General features: G+C 37.7%; 1 protein-coding gene across 3 annotated transcripts in view; it reads left to right on the top strand.

Moving 5' to 3' along the window:
• FBXL3 (F-box and leucine rich repeat protein 3) overlaps positions 1-22,056 on the top strand; it is a 41,923-nt gene that overhangs the window by 7,844 nt on the left and 12,023 nt on the right. Inside the window, exons 2-4 of one of the 3 annotated variants that reach the window (XM_036757930.1) lie at positions 1,110-1,210; positions 4,144-4,495; positions 6,696-6,818. In XM_036757930.1, coding sequence (XP_036613825.1) covers positions 4,145-4,495; positions 6,696-6,818 — 474 coding nt within the window. In that variant the 5' untranslated portion in view covers positions 1,110-1,210; position 4,144. Of the gene's footprint in view, positions 1-1,109; positions 1,211-2,821; positions 2,892-4,143; positions 4,496-6,695; positions 6,819-22,056 lie in introns of those variants that run through there. The other 2 variants (XM_036757931.1, XM_036757928.1) reach the window with 2 other exon arrangements.

Genomic DNA, 22,056 nt, shown 5'->3' with positions numbered 1-22,056 from the left:
ATATAATAAGTACTTACTGCAGTGACTTGTACCTTTTCTGTATGTCCAAGGTATCATCTTACTTTTTACCCTTTGTTTTTCTTCCCTCTTTCCTTTCCTATATTTTGAGATTCAGAAGTTATTTTCTCCTGGTATAACAGAAGCAGATGCGTCAGAATTCTTGCATGATTCTTTTAAAAAAGTTTTTATTGATGCCTTCTGTTTTTTATGTCATCCTTGTTATTCATAATATCTCTCACCCTTCTCAGAGAGTCAGTCCACATAACTTTTTCTTAAAGAGGAAAAAAAATCAGTACAACTGATTGGTATATTGAAAAAGACTGAAAACTTGTGCAATGTGTAACCCCTGTGGACCTCTCACATTCATGCAAAGTTGTGTTTGAGATGTTGTCTCAATATCTTTTCTTTTGAGTTATGCTTTGGTGCATACAACTTTAAAAAAAAATTACTTATACTCTTTGAATTTACCAGACTTTTTGGTATCCTGATCCCATGGTATTCAGGGTCTGAAACATTTCCATTCTTTCTTTTGAATACGTTAGTCATTTTGCTTTCCCTTTTCCCTATGACAACAAGCCATGTTTGGTGAACTTTTCTTCAGTGATGCTAAATGTTAAAATGTACCCCAGTTAGTTACAAAGCTCATCATGCAAAAATAAGTAAAACTTGGATAGAATGGACCCAAACAAATGATTCACAACAGTTACATCTTGTATGTTTTTGCTATCTGTTTAATTTATGGAGAAAATCCAGTTGTGTCTCAGGGGTTGCCCTACTTGAAGGGAATTCACCTATTGCTCTCCAGGTATGTCTCTTTTCTCCTGCCTTTTATTTGTATGGGTATTCTCCAGCCTCTGTTGTCTTACTTTAAAAATTGGGCTGTTGGTACGTGGCCTTGTTGCTTTGAGAGCATAAACAAGTTGATTCTTTTTCCATTGCACAACTCACTTTTTTAGAACTATCTGCTTCTACACATGGAAGAGAGTAATCTTTTAAGTGGTGCTTGATGGCAATAGTTCTTAAATTTTTTTGGTCAGTAGAACTATTTAAGAAAAAAACGGAGAAAAGACCCATTGGGCTACTTCATCCATTTTTTTCTTCATGAAAAGATAAGGAATCTCTGAGGAAGAAGCATCAGGATGCTCTGAGGAGGAAGAAGAATCTGCTCGTCCTTCAAGGAATGATGATGTGAACCCACAGGTACTGGCAGGTGAGAGATCATCCAGTAAGGGTCAGTGGAAGAAGAGAAATAGTGGTAGTTGGTGACTCCTCAATAAGGGATTCTGAGGCACCAACTTGTTGACCTGATAACAACCATGCCAAACTCTGATGTCTTCTGGGAATGTAACCGGGATGTGACAGAAAACCTCTTAAGACTTTTCAAGCTTAATAGCTGCTACTTATTTTTTGTATGATTCACATGGGCACAAATGATACTGCCAGAAGGAATTAGGAAACATTGCTAAGAATCATGAAGTCTTGAGCAAGAAACTGAAGACCTTAGGAGTACAGGTAGTTTAAAAAAAATTATCCTTGCCAATTGAAAAGGGTTTCAGAAGAAAAAGACCGGTTTGGGAAATGAACAACTGGTTAGGAATGTCATACACCTAAAAAGTGGTTATAAGTCTAAGCGGAATTTGGATTTCTGAACGTGGCTTAAAATGTAAGAATAAAAAATTCCTGGCCACCTAATGAGCTAGAGTGGCAATTTATTTCCCAGTCTTGAAATCTTCTCAAGAGGCATTCAAAATGGAAAGAGGAAGGAGAAAATTGCCCCAAGTATTGGTATCAAGCTAGATACCATATAGAGTAGCTATCACAGGAAGGAGAATAAATGTCAGAAGACAAAATCCAAGGGGTGAAAATCATTTCCACCTCCCTTTGTATTCTAATCATTATCTACTTAGCCTTACTACTCCATTATCCATGTCCTCCTCTGGTCTCCCATTTCATTGTGACACAAAGTTGACAGGGACAGCTATCACATTAGATGATAATATCCAAAAAGTTCTTGACAGGCCAGAACATTGGGTTGAATCTAATAAGATATAACTTAATAAAGAAAAATGAAAAGTCTTGAAAAGCGTTGTGGTGTAGTGCATATAAAGCTGCTGCTGAAGTCAGGACAACCTGGGCTTTAAGTCATGCTGGTTTTATGATCCTGGGCAAGTATTAGAACTTCTTGATACCCATGGCAATTCTCTTAAAGAGTATAAGTTGCAGATATGCAATTCTGGAAGGAAGTTTTTGACCAACAAAATTTCTTTCAACAATGAAATCAGGAGGGTCTGGATCCTCCCCCCCCAGTAAAATATTACACTCAGGTTCAAAAATTGAGTTTCACAAGTACAGGATGAGTCAGGTGTGATTAAATAGCAGTTTGTCTGAAAATGATCTAGGAGTTGTAGTGGATTGCAAACACAGGGTGAGTCCATGTTGTGATTTCCTGCAAAGCCCATGGAATCTTGGGATTTGCTGTGGTCAGATCACATCTAGGATATTGTTTTTAATTCTTTGTGTCACTTTTTTAGTGACAGTTTAGAAACTGATAACTTGTCCTGGAGAGGGCATACAGGATGGCAAAGGACCTCGAGACTGTGTGTGGATTGGTTAAAGGACCTGGCAATGTAATACCAGCGGAAGGAGGGCTGGCTCTAGAGTCCGAGGACCCGAGTTCAAATTCTGCTGTGATACTGGCTGCCTTTGTGACCTTGAATAAATCATTTGTCTTTCCTTGAACTATAAAATTAGCAAGTTGGATTAGATGACCTCCATGATTCCTGTCAGCTCTCAATCCCTGATCTTCTGTGTAGCTTGGACAAGAGAAAATTGTTGGGAACAAGCCACTTTCAAGTATTTGAAGATTTGTGACATGGAAAAGAGATCCAGGGGTGGGTAACTTGCGGCCTTAACTGAATAAAAGAATTTGTTCTGTACAACTTGGACTCAATCAAAAAGCTGCACTCAAGGACCTAGAAAGCCACATGTGGCCTCGAGGCTGCAGATTCCCCACCCCTGGATTAGATTCTCATAATGGATAAAAGTTGCAAAAAAGAAAAGGAATAGTAATCACGTGCATATGTTAACAAGGGGTTTGTTTTTATTGTATTTTCCCTCCCCTGTCTTCCCCTGTTTTGAGGTCTTCCTCTCCTCTCTCAATTTTGAGAAGTAGGAGGGAGAAGTTAGCAATAGGGTTGCAAAAAAAAAAAAAGTAGAAAAGAGGTAATTGAAGCATGTTTTTAAAAGGCGCTGAAGAGAGCAGAAGAAAAACTAGATGGAAACAGACAAGCAGGACAGCTTTCAGAGTCATATGTTGAATTTATTTGCTAATTAAAAAGAAAAACAAGTTCTTCATAGAACTAGTTTTCATGTACAATCCTTTTTTTTTTTCCTCTTTTACTTTGTGTTTCAAAATGCTCATTTTATTTGGCATTTCCTAAGTTGAGAATAAGGAAAAAGAATAGCAGTCAATCTAAACTAATATGTAGCATAGATAGATGTTTTGCATTGAGCAAAGAAAATATATGGCCTAAGAAGGAAATGAACTATGGGCTACATATGTACAGGGTTTAAAAAGGGTTGCTGGATTTCTTATCAGTAAATGATTTCTTGAGGCTATTGGGATATGAAGGGTCTACAGGGGGATCAAAGACCCCCAAAGGGGGGAGGAAATCAATTTATTTAACCCTTAAAGGAAGGATCAAGCTCAAGACTAAGATTTAAAGGAATGGTTTGGTATGGTTCTGGAAGACCAAGAATCTCCTGATAATATTTCAAAAGATTCTAGAAAATAGTACTAGGAATTCTGTTTTCGCACTGATTGACCCTCAATTACCTATATAGGTTGTAAATTATTACTTTAAAATAACATGTCAACTCTGATTTGAAAATATATACTAACTTTTTTCCAAGTGTGTTAAATTACCTATTCATAAAACAGTTGTACCAAGACTTTTGTAGAACTGAAGCTGGTATTCATTAAAAGATGATTTTGTTGTACTATTTTAATTTTTTTGTTATTATATATAGTATTCCCTCATGTGCATTTTTAGTGGGAATGATTTTGAGATGACTATAAAATTTGGATTTCTGTCTAAAGGTTCCATAGGACTGAGGAAACATTGGACATGTTTTTCTTAATAGGATGAAACGAGCTGGGAAAGAGAGTGAGGTTACCAAAACTTCTTCAGAGGACAGTAGAGAAGAATCCAAGAAACGGAGGACTACTGATGAGAATTCTCAAACATGTGATTGGGGTAATCTCCTTCAGGACATTATTCTACAAATATTTAAATATTTACCCCTTCTTGATCGGGCTCATGCATCACAAGTTTGTCGAAACTGGAATCAGGTATTTCATATGCCTGACTTGTGGAGATGTTTTGAGTTTGAACTTAACCAACCAGCCACATCTTATTTGAAAGCTACACATCCAGAGCTGATAAAGCAGATTATTAAAAAACATTCAAACCATCTACAGTATGTCAGTTTCAAGGTAATATAGTTTAAATTGTTACTGTTAAAAGTAGTGATACTTTTTTTTTTTTGCTAGGTGGTAGGTTAGGAGTAGAGAAATAATGGGGAGAAGAAAAATTATTCTGTGGATTCTGTTACATCTAATTCCAAGAAACCCTTTGGAAAATATTTCCTTAATATTTGTGATAATTAAATTTAGAGTCTTTTATCTCTGGAAGTTGGCTGTGATTGAATAAAAAAATTAATGTGATGTTCAAAAGCTTTTAATTTTGTTTATATGGATGTCTTGATAGGGTTAGGCATGAAGTATATCATCTTTCTCTGTTTCTTATAACAGTATTTAAGTTAAATACTCTAGATTGTTTTTCATACAACCCTTCACTTTAAACAAAACTTTTGTACTTTTGTAATAATGTATTTAGAAATCATTTCTAAATGCCTGGTCGTAATGGTACCAATAACAAAAGGCTATTTGATTTTTATAAAAAACAAAACAAAACAAGCATTGAATTTTAGAGCTGCATTGACCTACTTAGAAGAATAAGCTCCAGAAGAACCCTTTTAATTTCTTCCAAACTTTGATTTTTTGTTTAAAACTTGGCAGACCTGGTTTTGTGTCCTAGGAATTTGACTTTGGGCACTCTTTGAGAAATACTTTCCTCATTTGTAAAATGGGGAAGGTGATACTATTTACACTGCCTTCCTTGAAGTATAAAGTGAGGGAAATGCTTTCAAAAACATAAAGCCCTATGTCATTTGTGCTGTTATTGTTGTCATCTGAAAAGAGTCAAGAGTCCTGATTACTTTGTTTCCTTCAGTCTTGTTCGCTATAAACATTTACAGCTGCTAAAAATGCAGATACCTGTGAGAATCTTACATAGTTTTCCCACAGGATTCCCTTCCAGTTCTCTTAAGCCCATGAATCCTAATGAGGAAAAGTGGACAGGCAGAAAGGAATGCAAATCAAGTAAACAGGAAAAGTGGTCAGGAAAGGAAGGGGCAATAAAAAGCGATGATGGAATGGGGTTTGGGGAAAAGCCATGAGAAAAGATAGCAGTAACCTCACTGGACTCTTAGAAGAGAAGTGAGAGGTGCTTCAGAACACAGAATGAGAAGGGGGCAAGAAAATTGCATGGAAAGCATGATCATCCAGACTTTGTCTCTAACTTTTACTTCCAGTTTTAGCAGATGGCCTTGGAAGCTCTGTCTCCAGCTTCTTTCCTTTTCCCCCACCTCTGCAGAAGCTCCAAGATTGTGTTGGTAGAAGTTTTGGGGAAGAGTAAGGCCTTGAAACAAGAGACAGTGGCAGGAGCACTGTCATTGTTGTTTCTGTTACTGTAGATGTCCTAGTCCCTGAATGTTCGGTCCTCCAAAGACCGGTTTCATGTAGTCCCTTGTTTCTGACTCAGACCCTGTATCCTTTAATGGCTTTAACTTAAATAGGCATTGGAACCACCTGAATCTCTTAGATTCCCTTTCAGCTGGTAGTGAAAGTATCTTTAGTACGGTAGATAGTTCTTTGTTTTTAAGTTGATTTATTTTTAGTGACTGTCCCTGGAAAAAATCCAGCACACAGGTGTAGTCTTTTTTGTGGGAAGTTGCTACTATTTCTCCAAAGCCCAGCCATAACTATGGAGGCTTTTGGCTACGCAATTGTCATCTCCACTAGAAATAGTCACAAGGAGACTGATCTTGTAGCAGCTGTCTTCTGAGATCAGATTCCTTGACCAGCTTGCTTGGAGATCCTTATTCTATCCAGGGACAGTATGAGTACAAATTTAGTAATTAATTCCTAACTTTGTATATCACCTTGATTTTCTCAGAAAATACTGATTTAATTTCAGTTCCTTGGGAACCACAGAAATGAGTACCATAGAGAAGCATGGAAATGTTTAAATATATTTAAATATTTATTCAGAACAAACTGATTGCTTTCAAAGCCAGCTTCCATTTTTGTTGCTGTTTCATTACATTGTATAACATAAGAGTAAATCAATTTAATGTTAAATTGTTCAACCATAAAGTATATTTCAACATTCTGAGAAACTAAAAGTTTTTACGGTTGCTGTTTTAATATTTCAGTGGGACTTTTTTTGTAAATCTAAAATTTTATATATAGGCAGAAGGTTCTAAGGATATGTGTATTGTTCCAGAACGTTAATCGTATTTACTTCCTTTGCAGATGTAAAGAACTGTACTAAAATAATTATTTCCTTTAGGTGGACAGCAGCAAGGAATCAGCTGAAGCAGCTTGTGATATTTTATCTCAACTTGTAAATTGTTCTTTAAAAACACTTGGACTTATTTCTACTGCTCGACCAAGCTTCATGGATTTACCAAAGGTAGCTTTTATTTTTTTTTAGTCTATGGATAGAAAATTTCTAATGTAACTCTAGGTGGTTATCTTTTTGATAAGATGGGAATGGAAGAAAAGCAATATGCATAATCTACAGCCAGTTCCTTCTTTTTCTTGAAAGTTGTAATTGAATATAATGATTTTTTTTAAACAAGCCACTTTACATATTGTAATTATTCTATTTTGTCTCTAGATGGTTATTCTACATTGATAAGGTGAAACTCTGAATTTACAAGAGGGTTGAGGTATCCTGCTGACAAATCATTTACATAAAGTGAAGATGAAATAGTTGTACTGACAGAAATATGATAAGTTACCATAAACAGGAAAGGGGGTAAAATTGGCAAAAAAAAAAAAAAAGTTTCCCACTTGTTTATGCTTTTTTTGCCATTGGGATATTCTTAATCCCCATTCTTTCAGGTATGAAAAATTAAATATAGTTGCTTTTTTGGCACTATCAGATAAGCACATTGGTCAAATTTGAAGTGATAAAAACTGAGGACTAAACTAGTATTTGAAACTGTGGGGTAATTTGCATACATAGTAAGCATTCCTTTAGATAGTAATCTTTCCTAGGTAGTTAAAAGCTTCTATTTTAACAGTGTGTTGGAATTTGCAGTCTTCATAAAGAATGAGTTTAAGCATTTTATTAAAATAAAATAATTTAACATTCTGTGAATGCCATGGAGAGGTCATTGTTGAATGTAGTGTTTCATGGAGCTTGTTCTTAGTGACATTTGAGTTAGTCTTAAAAGGACAGGTAGAGATCCAGTAAGTGAGAGGAAAAAGGACATGATCATTATGAGCAGAAGATACAATATAGCAAAAACAGTGAAGTGGGAAAGCACAGGGTGCATATGGAGGATAGTAAATCTATTCTCCAGTTTGACTGGAGTTACAGAGAAGGTAGAGAAGAGAAGCATGAGATAAGACTGGAAACCTATGCCAGGCTGGTGGGTGTGGTAATAAAGAAGAGGGGGAAAAGGATAGATACTGGAGATTTTGAGAAGGTAGAATAGACTATAGTTGATGAGGATATGAGAAGTGAAGAAGAGGGAAGAGTAAAAAATAATACAAATAGTCAAAATATCAGATAATATCAAAATTTTGAACATGGGGAAATGAGGTGATAGTGGGTACTACTGAGAGAAATAATGACGTTGGATTGAAGAGGAGGTTTGGGGAAAGGTGATGAACTTGATTTTAGACCTATTGAGTTTGAAGTGCCAGTGGGATCCCTCACTGTCCATTTTCACTTGTTGCTCTCAGCAGCCTCTCTTGATGTTTCTGATTTGTGTTGTAATTGTTAAATTAAATCTGTAGGCTGAGAGCCTGAGAATGGATTCATCACTTTTCAGATCAGTAATATTAGGCTTTGTGACAACTGTGTTTGAAAATTCCTTTTTTTTTTTTTTTTTTTTTGGTTTGGCCTCCTGGTTTTTCTGGAAGGTTTGTAGGGTTTTACTCTAAGTTTCTAGTCAAATAAGAAAAAGTATGAAAATACTGGGAAAGCATAGACGATATGAATGAGACGAGTGACTAGAATGAAAAGGGTTGGGGAGAGTCAAAGGAAAGCAGTGATGTAGCAATAAACTTAATAGTGGGGAAATGTGACCGGGAGGTCAGTGTTTTTCTGACTCACATTGTTAACATGTAATAATTAACCAATTATTTTGTGACGACAAGTGGAGGAAAGATAAGTTACAGAACAGTGACCATGATGCGAATTTCTCTGGGTTAAAGGCTTGCCTTCTTGCTCCCTCACTCTGAAAGTAAAGGTGGGGGTGGGGGGGTGGGAGAGAGGACTGATGAGAATCTTGCAAGACTACAAGTGACTAATTTTAGACTTTGATAGAGAGGAGACGAAAGCCAGGTATAGACTAACATAAAATCTGGATTTTAGGAGAGCAGTTTTCATAGTGTTATTTTGAAAAAATAGGGAGATTCTTATGAGCCTAAAGTTCTAGAGAACTCAGCCCAGGATAGATGGGAGCTCTTAAGAATAAAATTGTATGTACAGAGTGAAAAAGTCTGATAAGAAGAAAAATGGGAGGAAATGTCTAAAAAGATGGATCTTGATGTAAAAGAAACGTACTGACCAACTTAGCTTTTTAAAAGACATACAGAAGATTGTTCTAACAAGTTGGTAGTCTTGACTGTACGCAGAACACTGAGTCAGAAATGACTTTTACATCAGTAACTAGTCATTTCCTTTTTTAAAAAAAAATCAGTTTCATTTTCTAATGTTACTTGGTGCTTGCCATATACCATACATGATTCTTTTCTCAAATAAAGTGTTGATGATACAAAGGGTGAGGCTTCTGTGTAGTCTGCAAGTCTTTGGTTTCTCTCATTACTGATTGTTTTTTCCCAGTATACTGTATTTATTGTTACCCTTACCTGTTTCCACCTTTGCATTGAAATCACCAAGTATCAAAGTATATGTTGATTTTAATTGAAGGACCTTATCCAGTTCCTCATTCAATTTAACCTCTTCATCCACTGCAACCAACGTTGGTCCGTAGGCCGCATTATTTTATTTTCATGATAATCTTTTTACCAGTATTTATCATGAGCCCTACAATGTGCAAATAATGTTAAACTAGTTTTATCTTTGGTGCATTTTAAAAGCAACTTAGACTATATTCACACACACACCCCTCCCTGCCAAGAAGAACTTGTGAGCTGTCCTTCCATTTAGCTACAGTATAGGTATGGGTAGGTTTCACAGTCCATAGGGTGCCAGGTGGCTTCAGGCACTTATTAGCTATGTGACTTGGGTAAGTTACTTGACCCATCTCTAAAATGAGCTGGAGAAGGAAATGGCAAACCACTTCAGCATCTTTACAAAGAAAACCCCAAAAGGGGTCACGAAAAGTCAGACAACTGAAAATAACTAAACAACAGGAGCAACAAACCCTTTGGTTTCTTATATAGAAAGAATGTTCACATTGATGCAGTTGGATTTTTCCAGCAGTAATTCCACTGGTTAGTCAGTGAATGTTTAAAGTTACCAACAACCAAGCTAAAGTTCATTGATAAACTAGAAATTGACTGTTAGCACTCTTTCGCCTCTTTCAGACCTCTGTCTGCCACCCTCCCCTCCCCTGTATCCTGCACAAGCAGTGTAAAAAAACTGGGACCATTTTGTAATTTTCTTTGTTCCATGAGTTGTTGCCCTGGCTAAAAGAACTCTCTACCAAATACCTGGCCTACTAGTAATGAACTTCTCCATACTTGCCTAGGCTGGTCACAGATCTTCTGTTGCCAAGACTATATTTGTAGTCCCAGCCTTGTAGAACCTGCCTGGACTTGCACTCTGCTGGCATGGCCTTTGAGAACCCCATATCACTACGAGGTATTGGGATTGAATTTTGTGGAGGATCAGAATTAGAACAGAATTAGAAGGAATAAAAATGAGGGAAAAGACATGACCTGCAATTGAAACAATTCTGACTCAGGTTGTTACTAATAATGGGAAGTAGATAATAGACAAAAGAAAGAAACTAGATAGAAACTATAAGAAGTTTATATAGAAGTTTAACCCATATGAATCAATTTCTGAGACCATGAGAGTTCAGAAGATGCCTTAGTTATCAAATACTTAATAAAGTACAGAAACATGACAAAGAGCAGTACCAGTTAAGAATATAAATTTGTTTATAGAGGAAAGGGGAAAATTATGAAAGCAGTATTATCTCATAAAACAGAGAGCCAGTAGAGCATTGGCCCTGGAGTCAGGAGGACCTGAGTTCAAATCTGTCCTTGGACACTTGACACACTTACTAGCTGTGTGACCTTGGGCAAGTCACTTAACCTCAGTTGCCCTGCCTTCCTCCCGGAAAAAAACAAACCAGAGAGTCAGTGGAGAGTAAAAGCAATTTAATGAAAACTTGGCAAGTCATCCCAAGGGATGGAAATGGAAGGAAGACAACAAATAGAACAAACCTTTTTTTTTGGGGGGGGGAGGGAAAGAGCAAATAGTATTTTATTTTTTCCAATTACATGTAATGATAGTTTTCTTTTTTTATTCACATTTTTTTGTTTAATATATTTAGTTTTCAGCATTGATTTTCACAAGAGTTTGAATTACAAATTTTCTCCCCATTTCTACCCTCCCCCCCACTCCAAGATGGTGTATATCTTTCTTGTAGGGCAAGATAAATTTCTATGCCCCATCGCCTGTGTATCTTATTTTCTAGTTGCATGCAAAAACTTTTTTTTTTAATTTTTGAACATCTGTTTTTAAAACCTTGAGTTCCAAATTCTCTCCCCTCTTCTCTTCCCACCCACCCTCCCTAAGAAGTCAAGCAATTCAACATAGGCCACATGCGTATCATTATGTATAACCCTTCCACAATACTCATGTTGTGAAAGACTCAATATATTTTGCTCCTTCCTAACCTAACCCCCTTTATTGAGTTTTCTCCCTTGACCCTGTCCCCTTTCAAAAGTGTTTGTTTTTGATTACCTCCACACCCATCTGCCCTCCCTTCTATCATCCCCTCTTTTTTTTATCTTCTTCCTCTTTTTTTCCTGTGGGGTAAGTTACCCAATTGAGTATGTATGGTGTTCCCTCCTCAGGTCAAATCTGATGAGAGCAAGATTCACTCATTCCCCCTCACCTGCCTCCTCTTTCCTTCCTACAGAACTGCTTTTTCTTGCCACTTTTACGTGAGATAATTTACCCCATTCTATCTCTCCTTATCTCCCTCTCTCAATATATTCCTCCCTCATCCCTTAATTTGATTTTATTTCTTTTAGATAACTTCCCTTCAAATTCAACTCACCCTGTGCCCGCTCTCTCTCTCTCTATATATATACACACACATACATATATACATACATACACACTCAAATATACATATATATACATAAACATATATATGAATATTCCCTTCAGCTACCCTAGTACTGAGGTCTCATGAATCATACACATCATCTTTCCATGTGGGAACATAAACAAAACAGTTCAACTTTAGTAAGTCCCTTGCAATTTCTTTTTCTTGATTACCTTTTCATGCTTCTCTTGATTCTTGTGTTTGAAAGTCAAATTTTCTATTCAGCTCTGGTCTTTTCACTGAGAAAGCTTGAAAGTGCTCTATTTTATTGAAAGTCTATATTTTGCCTTGGAGCATGATACTCAGTTTTGCTGGGTAGGTGATTCTTGGTTTTAATCCTAGCTCCACTGACCTCCGGAATATCGTATTCCAAGCCCTTCGATCTCTTAATGTAGAAGCTGCTAGATCTTGTGTTGTCCTGATTGTGTTTCCACAATACTCAAATTGTTTCTTTCTGGCTGCTTGAAGTATTTTCTCCTTGATCTGGGAGCTCTGGAATTTGGCAACAATATTCCTAGGAGATTTCTTTTTTGGGATCTATTTGAGGAGGCAATCGGTGGATTCTTTCAATTTCTATTTTGCCTTGTGGCTCTAGAATATCAGGGAAGTTCTCCTTGATAATTTCTTGAAAGATGACATCTAGGCTCTTTTTTTGATCATGGCTTTCAGGTAGTCCAATAATTTTTAAATTCTCTCTCCTGGATCTATTTTCCAGGTCAGTGGTTTTTCCAAGGAGATATTTCACATTGTCTTCCACTTTTTCATTCCTTTTGGTTCTGTTTTATAATATCTTGATTTCTCATCAAGTCACTAGCTTCCTCTTGCTCCAATCTAATTTTTAAGGTAGTATTTTCTTCAGTGGCCTTTTGGACCTCCTTTTCCATTTGGCTAATTCTGCCTTCAAGGCATTCTTCTCCTCATTGGCTTTTTGGAGCTCTTTTGCCATTTGAGTTAATCTGTTTTTTAAGGTGTTGTTTTCTTCAGTGTATTTTTCAGCATTTTTTGGGGTCTCCTTTAGCAAGTCATTAACTTGTTTTTCGTGGTTTTCTCGCATCCTTCTCATTTCTCTTCCCAATTTTTCCTCTACTTCTCTAACTTGCTTTCCCAAATCCTTTTTGAGCTCTTCCATGACCTGAGACCAGTTCATGTTTTTCTTGGAGGCTTTTGTTGTAGGCTCTTTGACTTTGTTGACTTCTTCTGGCTGTGTGTTTTGGTCTTCTTTGTCACCAAAGTAAGATTCCAAAGTCTGAGACTGAATCTGGGTGCGTTTTCACTGCCTGGCCATATTCCCAACCAACTAACTTGACCCTCGAGTTTTTCAGCGGGGTATGACTGCTTGTAGACTAAAGAGTTCTATGTTCCAAGCTTGGGGGGGCGGGGATGCGCCAACTCTGCCACACCAGCACTTCTCCTTCCCCAAGAACCCCCAACTTGGATTGGACTTAGATCTTCAGCAGCCTCTGCACTCCTGCTCTGATCTGCCACTTAACTCCTCCCACCAGGTGGGCCTGGGGCTGGAAGCAACTGCAGCTGTAGTTCTGTAGCTGCCCCACCTCCACTGCCCCTGGGGCAGTAGCCAAACCAGGAACTCCTTCCACTCCTGCAGCTTTTCCCACTAACCTTCTCTTTTGTCTTTGGTGTTTGTGGGTTGAGAAGTCTGGTAACTGCTGCAGCTCACTGATTCAGGGTGCTAGGGCTAGGGCATGCTCCGCCCTGGCTCCTGGTCTGGTTGGTCCACGCCGCCCAGGCTGGGCTCTGCTCCCAGCTCCATGCGGGATAGACCTCACCCAGAGACCACCCAGGCTGTCCTGGGCTGGAGCCCTGCTTCCCTCTGCTCTTTTCTGGGTTCCGCCTAATGATAGTTTCCAACATTCATTTTTTAATAAAATTTTGAGTTCCAAATTTTTTTTCCCATCCCTCCTCCCCAAGACAGCAAGCAATCTGATATAGGTTACACATGTGCAATCATGTAAACGTATTTCTACATTAGTCATGTTGTGAAAGAAGAAATAGAACAAAAGGAAAAGGCCATGAAAAACAAAAAAAAAAAACAGTGAAAATAGTATGCTTTGATCTGCATACAGACTCGGTAGTTTTTTTTCTGGATATGGATAGCATTTTCCATCATGAGTCTTTTGGAATTGTCTTAGACCATTGTATTGTTGAGAAGAACTAAGTCAGTCGTAGTTGATCATTGTACAATTGTGCTCTTACTGTTTACAATGTTCTTCTAGTTCTGCGCCCTTCACTCAGCATCAGTTCATATAAGTCTTTTCAGGTTTTTTCTGAAATCTTCCTGCTCATTGAAACATTTTCCATTGAAAATATCTGCAAAGATTTTCATGGCCAACTTTTCACTGTCGAGGACAGTCCAAGTGAACTCTACCATATTTGGACTCTAATCATAGTCCCTAATCACAAGATTCTAATCTCACTCTCAGAAACACTTATCTGGTGTTTCTGGCACTAAAGAAAACAAAGATGGGAAAAACATCTGGAATAGATAGGTAGAAGACAACTCCATTGTGAGATGTCTAGGGATTGATTCATAAGATACCTTAAGGAAAAAAGAAAGATACTAAAGTAAGGAAAAAATCTCAGGCTCTATTGGTACACAAAAAAGTTAACTGGACAGAATAACAACTATCCACCTTTTAGGGCCTGATTTCCTAACTATATATATTCCTCATAAGAATCCTCTGCATATATTGAGGTCATCCTTAGAAGGGGGTGTTAGAGAAAAAAGGCAGGATTTTACAAGTGGTATTCCATAGTTGATTGTATCTTTATCATCACACCATTTACTAAAAGATGTAAAAAATATAAGGCCCTATTGTACTTATTTATTAATCATAAAACAATCATAGAGTCAAAGAATTTTGAGAATTGGAAGGTACCTCAGTGATCATGTAGTCTAACCCCTATATAAAAGGAATCCTCATGAAAGCATACCTTATAAGCCTCTTCTTTATGACCTCCAAGGAGGGGGATCGCACCATTTCTACAGGTAGCCCATTCCATTTTTGCCCACCTCTAATAGTTAGGGAGCATTTTTTCTGGCTCTTAGATATTCAAATGGATCTGTAATCTTGTTGATTCAGAAGTTCCCTCTGGTGATGCAGATTGCAATCCATCCAACCTATATGATTCTAATTCATGTTCTCACAGAAAGCTCACACAAAAGGTCCACCCAGTGAGCTGGAGGTCTTCCACACTTTATCCCAGTATCTGTTAAGGTACCAGTAGAGCACTCTGGCCCTGTCGACTTGTCATCCCTCACTCTTGCCACATGACCAACCTCTCCTCTTTTTTTATCATATGTTTCTCTGATGACATCCTTTGCTCCTATTTTTTCCTTTTTTAATTCCTTAGGTATATGTTGAAGCCTTTTCATATCCATCATGTAGTTTTGCATTGCCCTTTGTTAAGATGCTTATTTGTAGTTTATCAGAGACTGTGTTCTGGGTATGCTTTGGCAAACATACAGCTTGCTGCCATACAGCAGCACTAGTAAAATTGTTTGTATTGGAAAGATAAGAGAGGATTCTGGAAAAATGGCCCAGTAGGTCAGAAAATTCCAAGCTCTCAAGATTTTCTCCCACAAAAGAGTTAAAATAGCACCTTAGGGTGAACAGAGTGTGGGTGGAGACAAAGAATAGGGGCACAACCAGGATCTTCCTGGGACAGTTTGAGTAGATCTGAGGAAGAGGTTTGTTTGGTCCCTGGGAAGAGTAAATACCTCCAGGCTAGGTTCTGTTTCAACAACAAGCTGCAAGCCCTGGGGTTAGTTGATTAGACAGGCTGCCTCAGCCCCAACCACTGGAACTTTGCACCAGAGGGTAGTGAGAGGAATCATGTGTTTGAGCTCAGGAAGATTGAGGGAACCTCTGTTGATGAGGAATGCCAGATCCAGCCATGCTGCAAAGAGCAGTGGGGGCAAGAAGGTAAGTAGCACAGGCCTGGTGAGTGCAGAAGCAGTGGGGCAGAAAACCCCTGGCTGTGGGCATTTATAGGAGGTTGGAAGTTTGGCTTTGGTTCCAGGCTAGTGGGGAGAACTGAGGCAATGCAAGAGGCACCATTTCCCATACCCCAGGGCTAGAGGTGATTGCAAAAATCAAGCTATTACCACCAAAAATGCACAGGCAAAGAAGAAAGAATCCAACCATAGAAACCTATTACAGGAATAGAGATGACTGGGGTTCATCTTCAGAGGAGGATATTAAAGTAAAGAATCCCCAAACAGTAAGGTCAAATGGTCACCTGCCCAAAAAGAATTTATGGAAGATCTTAAAAAGACTTTAAAAATCAAATGACAAGAGATGGAGGAAAAACTGAAAAAAAGAAAAAAATCCAAGAAAAACAAGAAGGTCATGAAAGGAAAGTCAGCCAGTTAGAAAAGGAGATCCAGAATCACAAGGCGGAAAATGACACCTTGAAAATTAGAATTGGACAAAGCGAAGCCACTGAAATTATAAGAGATCAAGAAATAATTAAACAAAACATGAATAATGAAAAAAGAGAAGAGAAAGTGAAACATCTTATAAGAAAAATAACAGATTTGGAGAACAAATCAAGAAGAGAAAATATAAAAATAATTGGACTAACTGAAAGTTGTGAGCAAAAAAAGAATCTGGGCACAAGAATGCAAGAAATAATTAAGGAAAATTTTCCTGAAGCATTAGAACAAGGGAGGGAAGTAGAAATAGAAAAAATCCATCGCACATTACTTAAAAGAGATCCTATGAGGAAAACTCATAGGAATATCATAGTCAAATTTTGAAACTCCCAGCTCAAGGATAAAATATTAAAAGCATCAAGATTAAAACAATTTAAATATTATGGTGCCACAATTAGAATTACACAAGATCTAGCAGCAGAGACCTTAAAGGGCCGCAGTTCCTTGGACACAATATATGGAAGAGCAAAAGACCTGGGGCTCTGGCTGAAAATGTCATACCCTCCAAATTTAAGTATTATCTTGAATGAAAAAAATGGGCATTTGATAAACTCTTGGACTTTCAAGACTTTGTTAAAAAAAATATCCTGAACTGAATAGAAGATTCAACACACAAGAACCAAGAGAAACATAAGATACGTACCAAAGACTGATTATAAGGAATTCATAAGGACAGACTGTTTACCTTTTATATACCATATAATGTAAAATGTATGTCTAAGATTCTTAATAATTGGCAAGCTCATAAGAAAGATAGGGGGTAAACCTGACTATGACATGAACTTAAAAAGTAAAACCATTTAGAAACACAGCACCAAAAGAGGTGCAAAAGGAAGAAAGGATACAGAGGATTTAGATGAGGGAGGAGGGCTGGTAGTTCTGATAACATACTTTCATCAGGAATGAGTTTAAGAAGGAACAATACATACACATTTAGAAGAGTATAAAAATAGTCTTTTTAATTTAGAAGAAATAAAACGGTAGGGGTATAGAGAGGGGGGAGAGGACAAGGGAGGGATTTTTAGAGGGGAGAATGAGGGAATAGGTAAAAGATGGGTATAGAAGAGTAGATTTATGGGAAATGGGAGGATAGGGGAGGGATCCTTGGAGGTGGGGCAGGCAAGTAACAGGAGGGCAAGGTGGTCAGTAGAAGTAGAGAAATCAGGAGAGATAGGAAACAAGAAATATGCACAAATATAAAAACAAAGATCAGGAGTGAAGGCTCAGGTGAAGGCTAGATAAAATGGGAAGATTCAAGGGGGTTCCCAGAGACTACCCTCATCAATCAATACCTTAACAGTTGAGAAGCTGTGGTCTAATTGTGATGGTTCCACTGTCCATAATAGAGATAATTGTAATAATTTTTGCAAATTTTTCCCCTTTTCCTTCTGTTTGTAGTCCTCTATTTTCATCCCTGAATGCCTTTGAGAAGATATCTTGCCATACCTTTATCATACTGGTTTTACCATCCACTGAACTTCTTTCTGCTTTACCAGATGCTTACAGTCAAAAGATATGAATAGAGTAACACTCAAAAGAAGAAATCTAACCCTTCTTTAACTACATGAAAAAAATTGCTCCATATTCCTAATAATTAGAGGAACATAAATCAATTCTGAAGTTCTGCTTCACTCTGGTTGGCAAAGATGACAAAAAGAAAAGTGACAGATGTCAGGGCTGTGGGAAAGCAGGCTGTAGCAACAATGTGGCTTGCAGCTGCTGTAGGGTATGTAAGACCAGTAACACTAGCATACAGAAGGGCTGCTAACACAGGTTCTTTGATCTGCTTTTCTAAGGAAAGCAACTTTAAGGGGTTAGCAGTCTCAGTTTAATCAAACATACCAGGGAGAAAAGATCAGCCCCCTGAACTTCAAGGCAAATACAAACAAATTGCAAACATCAACAGACAGACCTTGTCTGATTCAAATCACAATTCATAGTTACCAGGGAAGCACCTACATCTTATCTATCTGGGTTACAAAGCCGGGGTGGGGGTGGGTGCGGGTGCGGGGGAGGGGCAGTTACAGCTTACCCAGAGTTTCTACACTCCTTCCATGAGTGTGCCCCAAGAGTCAACAGCCAAGCTCACCTCAAGTATATCCTGTTCAGAGCCCTGAGGGCTCTGATCTCACCCCTACTGGGTGTGTGAAAGTTCCCCATCCCCAGTATCACATCATATACAAGTCAGTGATTCCTGATTGTCTTAATGCTGAGAAATATTCCAGTGCAAAGATAGCAGAAAGTTTCCCACCAATTCAGACAAAGGGGAGACTTGATAATCTTAGCATCCCAAAAGGGAAGAACTGGGAAAAGGCAAATTGTTCATTTTCACCATGTTGTGGTTAATAGCGGAAATGGTTTTTGCTCTGTATCAGTTCATACAAGTCTTTCAAGGTGTAGTAGAAGCAACATTTTAATCCCTTCCTCCCCAAAGACATGACTGGTTTTTCCTTAAAAGGTGTTGAGATAGAAAAGAAACCACATGTTAAAGAGGGGAGGTTCTCAAGAGGTTTGGCTGGTGGATCACGGTGGGTAACACAGGCTTTGCTCAGCTGGATCAGCTTGAAGTGTGCTTAGTGCCTATCCTTGTCAAATATTCTTCCTTAGCTAAAGATAAGTAAATCTCCTTTTGTTAACTGTAAAATGACTTTGTGTCTGCTTTTGTTCTAATATCAAATATAAACTACCAGTAGAAGTGCCTATGCAGGCCCAGCCCAGAATACAAGGTTTTCCCTAAAACTTTCCCTTTCATCATTTGTTATTACATTCATATACCATAATTTGTTCAGACATTGCCTAATTTATGGGTTCCCCCTTAGTTTCCATTTCTTGCGTACTACAAAAAGAACTGCTATAAATATTTTTTTATAAATATAGGACGTTTCTTATTAATGTGTTGATCAACTTTGATTCCAGAGGACCAATGGTGAGGAATGCTGGTCTCTTCACAGAGATGTCATGGTCTGAATATGCAAAATGAGATTTTTTTTTTTGGTATGTTTGATAAGGGATTTTTTTTTTTGCTTGACTGTGCAAATTAGTAAACAAGAGTTTTATTTTTCTTTTCGGGGGTGGGGGGAGGCAAGGGATGTGAAGGAGAAAATAAATGCTTCTTAACTGAAAAATAAATAAAATTTAGTTTGAAAAGAATACTGCATATTATTGCCATTTCATCTTTCTTTTCAAGATTGTATAGGTGAGATTATATTCTGTTGTCTCTTTAGCAGTCATCTTTGGCAAGTAAGTCAAATGTTTGTAGAATATACTATTTCTTGGGCTCTTTTGGTCTCCATGTAGCAATCACTTATCGTTGGTTTACCTTCTAGTTGGTATCAGTGTCATTGCAATGGGTTGCACATTTCTCATTTTAAATTTTTCAATAGCTTAAGTGATTCAGTGTTACTCTTAATTACATACCATACCTTTTTCTCATTACAGTTTTTTTTTTTTCATTATAAATTCTGACCTCAGCTCCGATATAGTCTGCAGAGACAGTAGAAGCCTATAGGCTGTGGAGACAGTAGATGCAAGGATAACACACGTTTCTAATGAGTCTTTTTGTGTCTGTTAAAATGTCAATTTAATTTTTTTTAATGGTGTTTGGTGTTTGCCATATCCAGCAAGTGCCTTTTTTTTTTTTTGGAAAAAATTGTTTCATGATGTAGAAGTGTGAGGCTTATGTATAATCTTCAAGTCTTTGGCCTATCTTATATCTTTCTCCTAAGCCATACTTTTCTGTAGATTTTCCCTTATCCTTATTTTTTCCTCCTTTTGCATTTAAGTCACCAAGTATCAGAAATTTGATTTGGAGAGTCTTAGCAAGGTTTTCATTGAATTTCTCTTTATCCTTTCATCTTAAGCAACTGATATTTTTGTATAAGCTGCAGTTAATTTAATGGTGGTCTTTTTTTTTTTCCAAATACTTCGAATTAGCTTTGTTATCTTTGAAGATCAAATATCCCGTGATAATATATCTTGTAACTTTTCAGGATATGGTAAAACAACTCCAATTCTGTTCTTTGCCTTTCCAAGGAGTACCTGTGTGTGATCCTTCCATTTAGCTGCAACTTCTTCAGTTTTCATTCATTACAAGAATATATTGATTTACATGATTCAGCTCCTCTAACAAAATGTTCACATATTGGCCACTGAACAAGGACATCACGCTTAAGAGTACCAACAGTCAAATTAAGGTTTTGTTATATGTTTAAAAACTGATTCTTAGGACACTGTGCCTCTTTTTCCACTATCCTTCCATCATCAATATAGAAGCAGAAAAGAACCTCAGGACTGAGGGCCATTAAAATTTTTTTCTCCCATTTTATAGTTTGCTATGACCAAAAAAAGTGTCATCAGCAGGTTACTAGACTCCTGGTGATATACATCTTGATGATTAGCTAGTTTCTTCCTTGGAAAATAAACTAGATCTGTTTTTCCTGAGCCACCTTAAAAGCCTTTCCAGTATGGTAGAATCTGCAAGAGCTTGTGCATTGCTCAAATAACCTTCAAGAACAAAGGATCATCCTCATGCCATGATGAGGAATCAGAGTAGGACTTCTGTGGAGATTATCCTGACATCAGGCCTAAATTTGCCTCTGCAGTGTTCATTTACTACTTTCATTTATTTTCTCATTAATATTTTTTCTTGTTTATTATAAATTTTGATATTAACTCTGATGAGTCTATGGTCTTGTCTTTTTATGGACAGTAGACTCAAAAATCACTCACACATTTTTAATAAACTCTCACCAAACTATACTCTAATGGATTTTTACATCATACTCCAGAAATGTTTTCATCCTGGAAGATCACTTCAGTCCTAGAACTCACACCTCAGAATTACCCTCCACCCCCATGCCCTTTCTCTGATTGGAAGGTGGAGAGCCCCTTCCAAAACCATTTAAGGAGGGCATAGGCCACTCATCTTTTCATTTCCTACCAGATTGTACACTCTTCTGCTTCTGGACTTCTCTGTCATGCTTCCACATTGGGTGCCCCCTGCCCCCCAGCCTTTAATGTCTCCTGCATTAAAACGTAAGCTCGAGAGCAGGGACTGCCTTTTCTTTTTGCTTGTGTTTATATTCCCAGCGTTTAGAACAGTACCTGGCACATAGTAAGCATCCAAAAAATACCTGTTAACTTGGCTTGATAGTTCTGCCCTTTGGGACTCAGAAGAGCAGGTTCTTAAGCTCTTCCACGTGGCTGCTCTTCAAATATTTGAAGGTGAAGAACATGACAGTTGAATCGTGTTTCTCAGAGTATTATCTTTTCCTGGCTAAATGGACACAGTTACTTCAACTTTATCCTCATATCAGTTGACCTCAAGGCCCTTCACCATTCTGGTTTTCCTCCTCTGGACATTTTCCAGCTTAATAGTATTCTTCTCAAAATACAATGCCAAGAACTTAGCAAATGAATTCTGACATGAGCAGGGTATGGTAGGATTATTTATTTCCCTGTTCTTGGAAGCCGTGCTTTTCTTTTCTTTTTTTTTTTTTTGTAGTGATTTATTATTTTTTTTTAATTTTAATTTATTTTTTTATTTAATATATTTTGTTTTCAGCATTGATTTTCACAAGAGTTTAAATCACAAATTTTCTCCCCATTTCTACCCTCCCCCCACTCCAAGATGACGTATATTCTGGTTGCCTGGTTCCCCAGTCAGCCCTCCCTTCTGTCGCCCCACTCCCCTCCCATCCCCTTTTCCCTTCCTTTCTTGTAGGGCAAGATAAATTTCCATGCCCCATTGCCTGTGTATCTTATTTTCTAGTTGCATGCAAAAACTTTTTTTTTGTTGTTTTTGAACATCTGTTTTTAAAACTTTGAGTTCCAAATTCTCTCCCCTCTTCCCTTCCCACCCACCCTCCCTAAGAAGTCAAGCAATTCAACATAGGCCACATGCGTATCATTATGTATAACCCTTCCAC

This window comes from Trichosurus vulpecula, chromosome 4, assembly GCF_011100635.1.
Source record: "Trichosurus vulpecula isolate mTriVul1 chromosome 4, mTriVul1.pri, whole genome shotgun sequence".
Lineage (NCBI taxonomy): Eukaryota > Metazoa > Chordata > Mammalia > Diprotodontia > Phalangeridae > Trichosurus > Trichosurus vulpecula.
The sequence above is the reverse complement of the archived record's forward strand: the minus strand, read 5'-3'. Positions and strand labels throughout refer to the sequence as shown.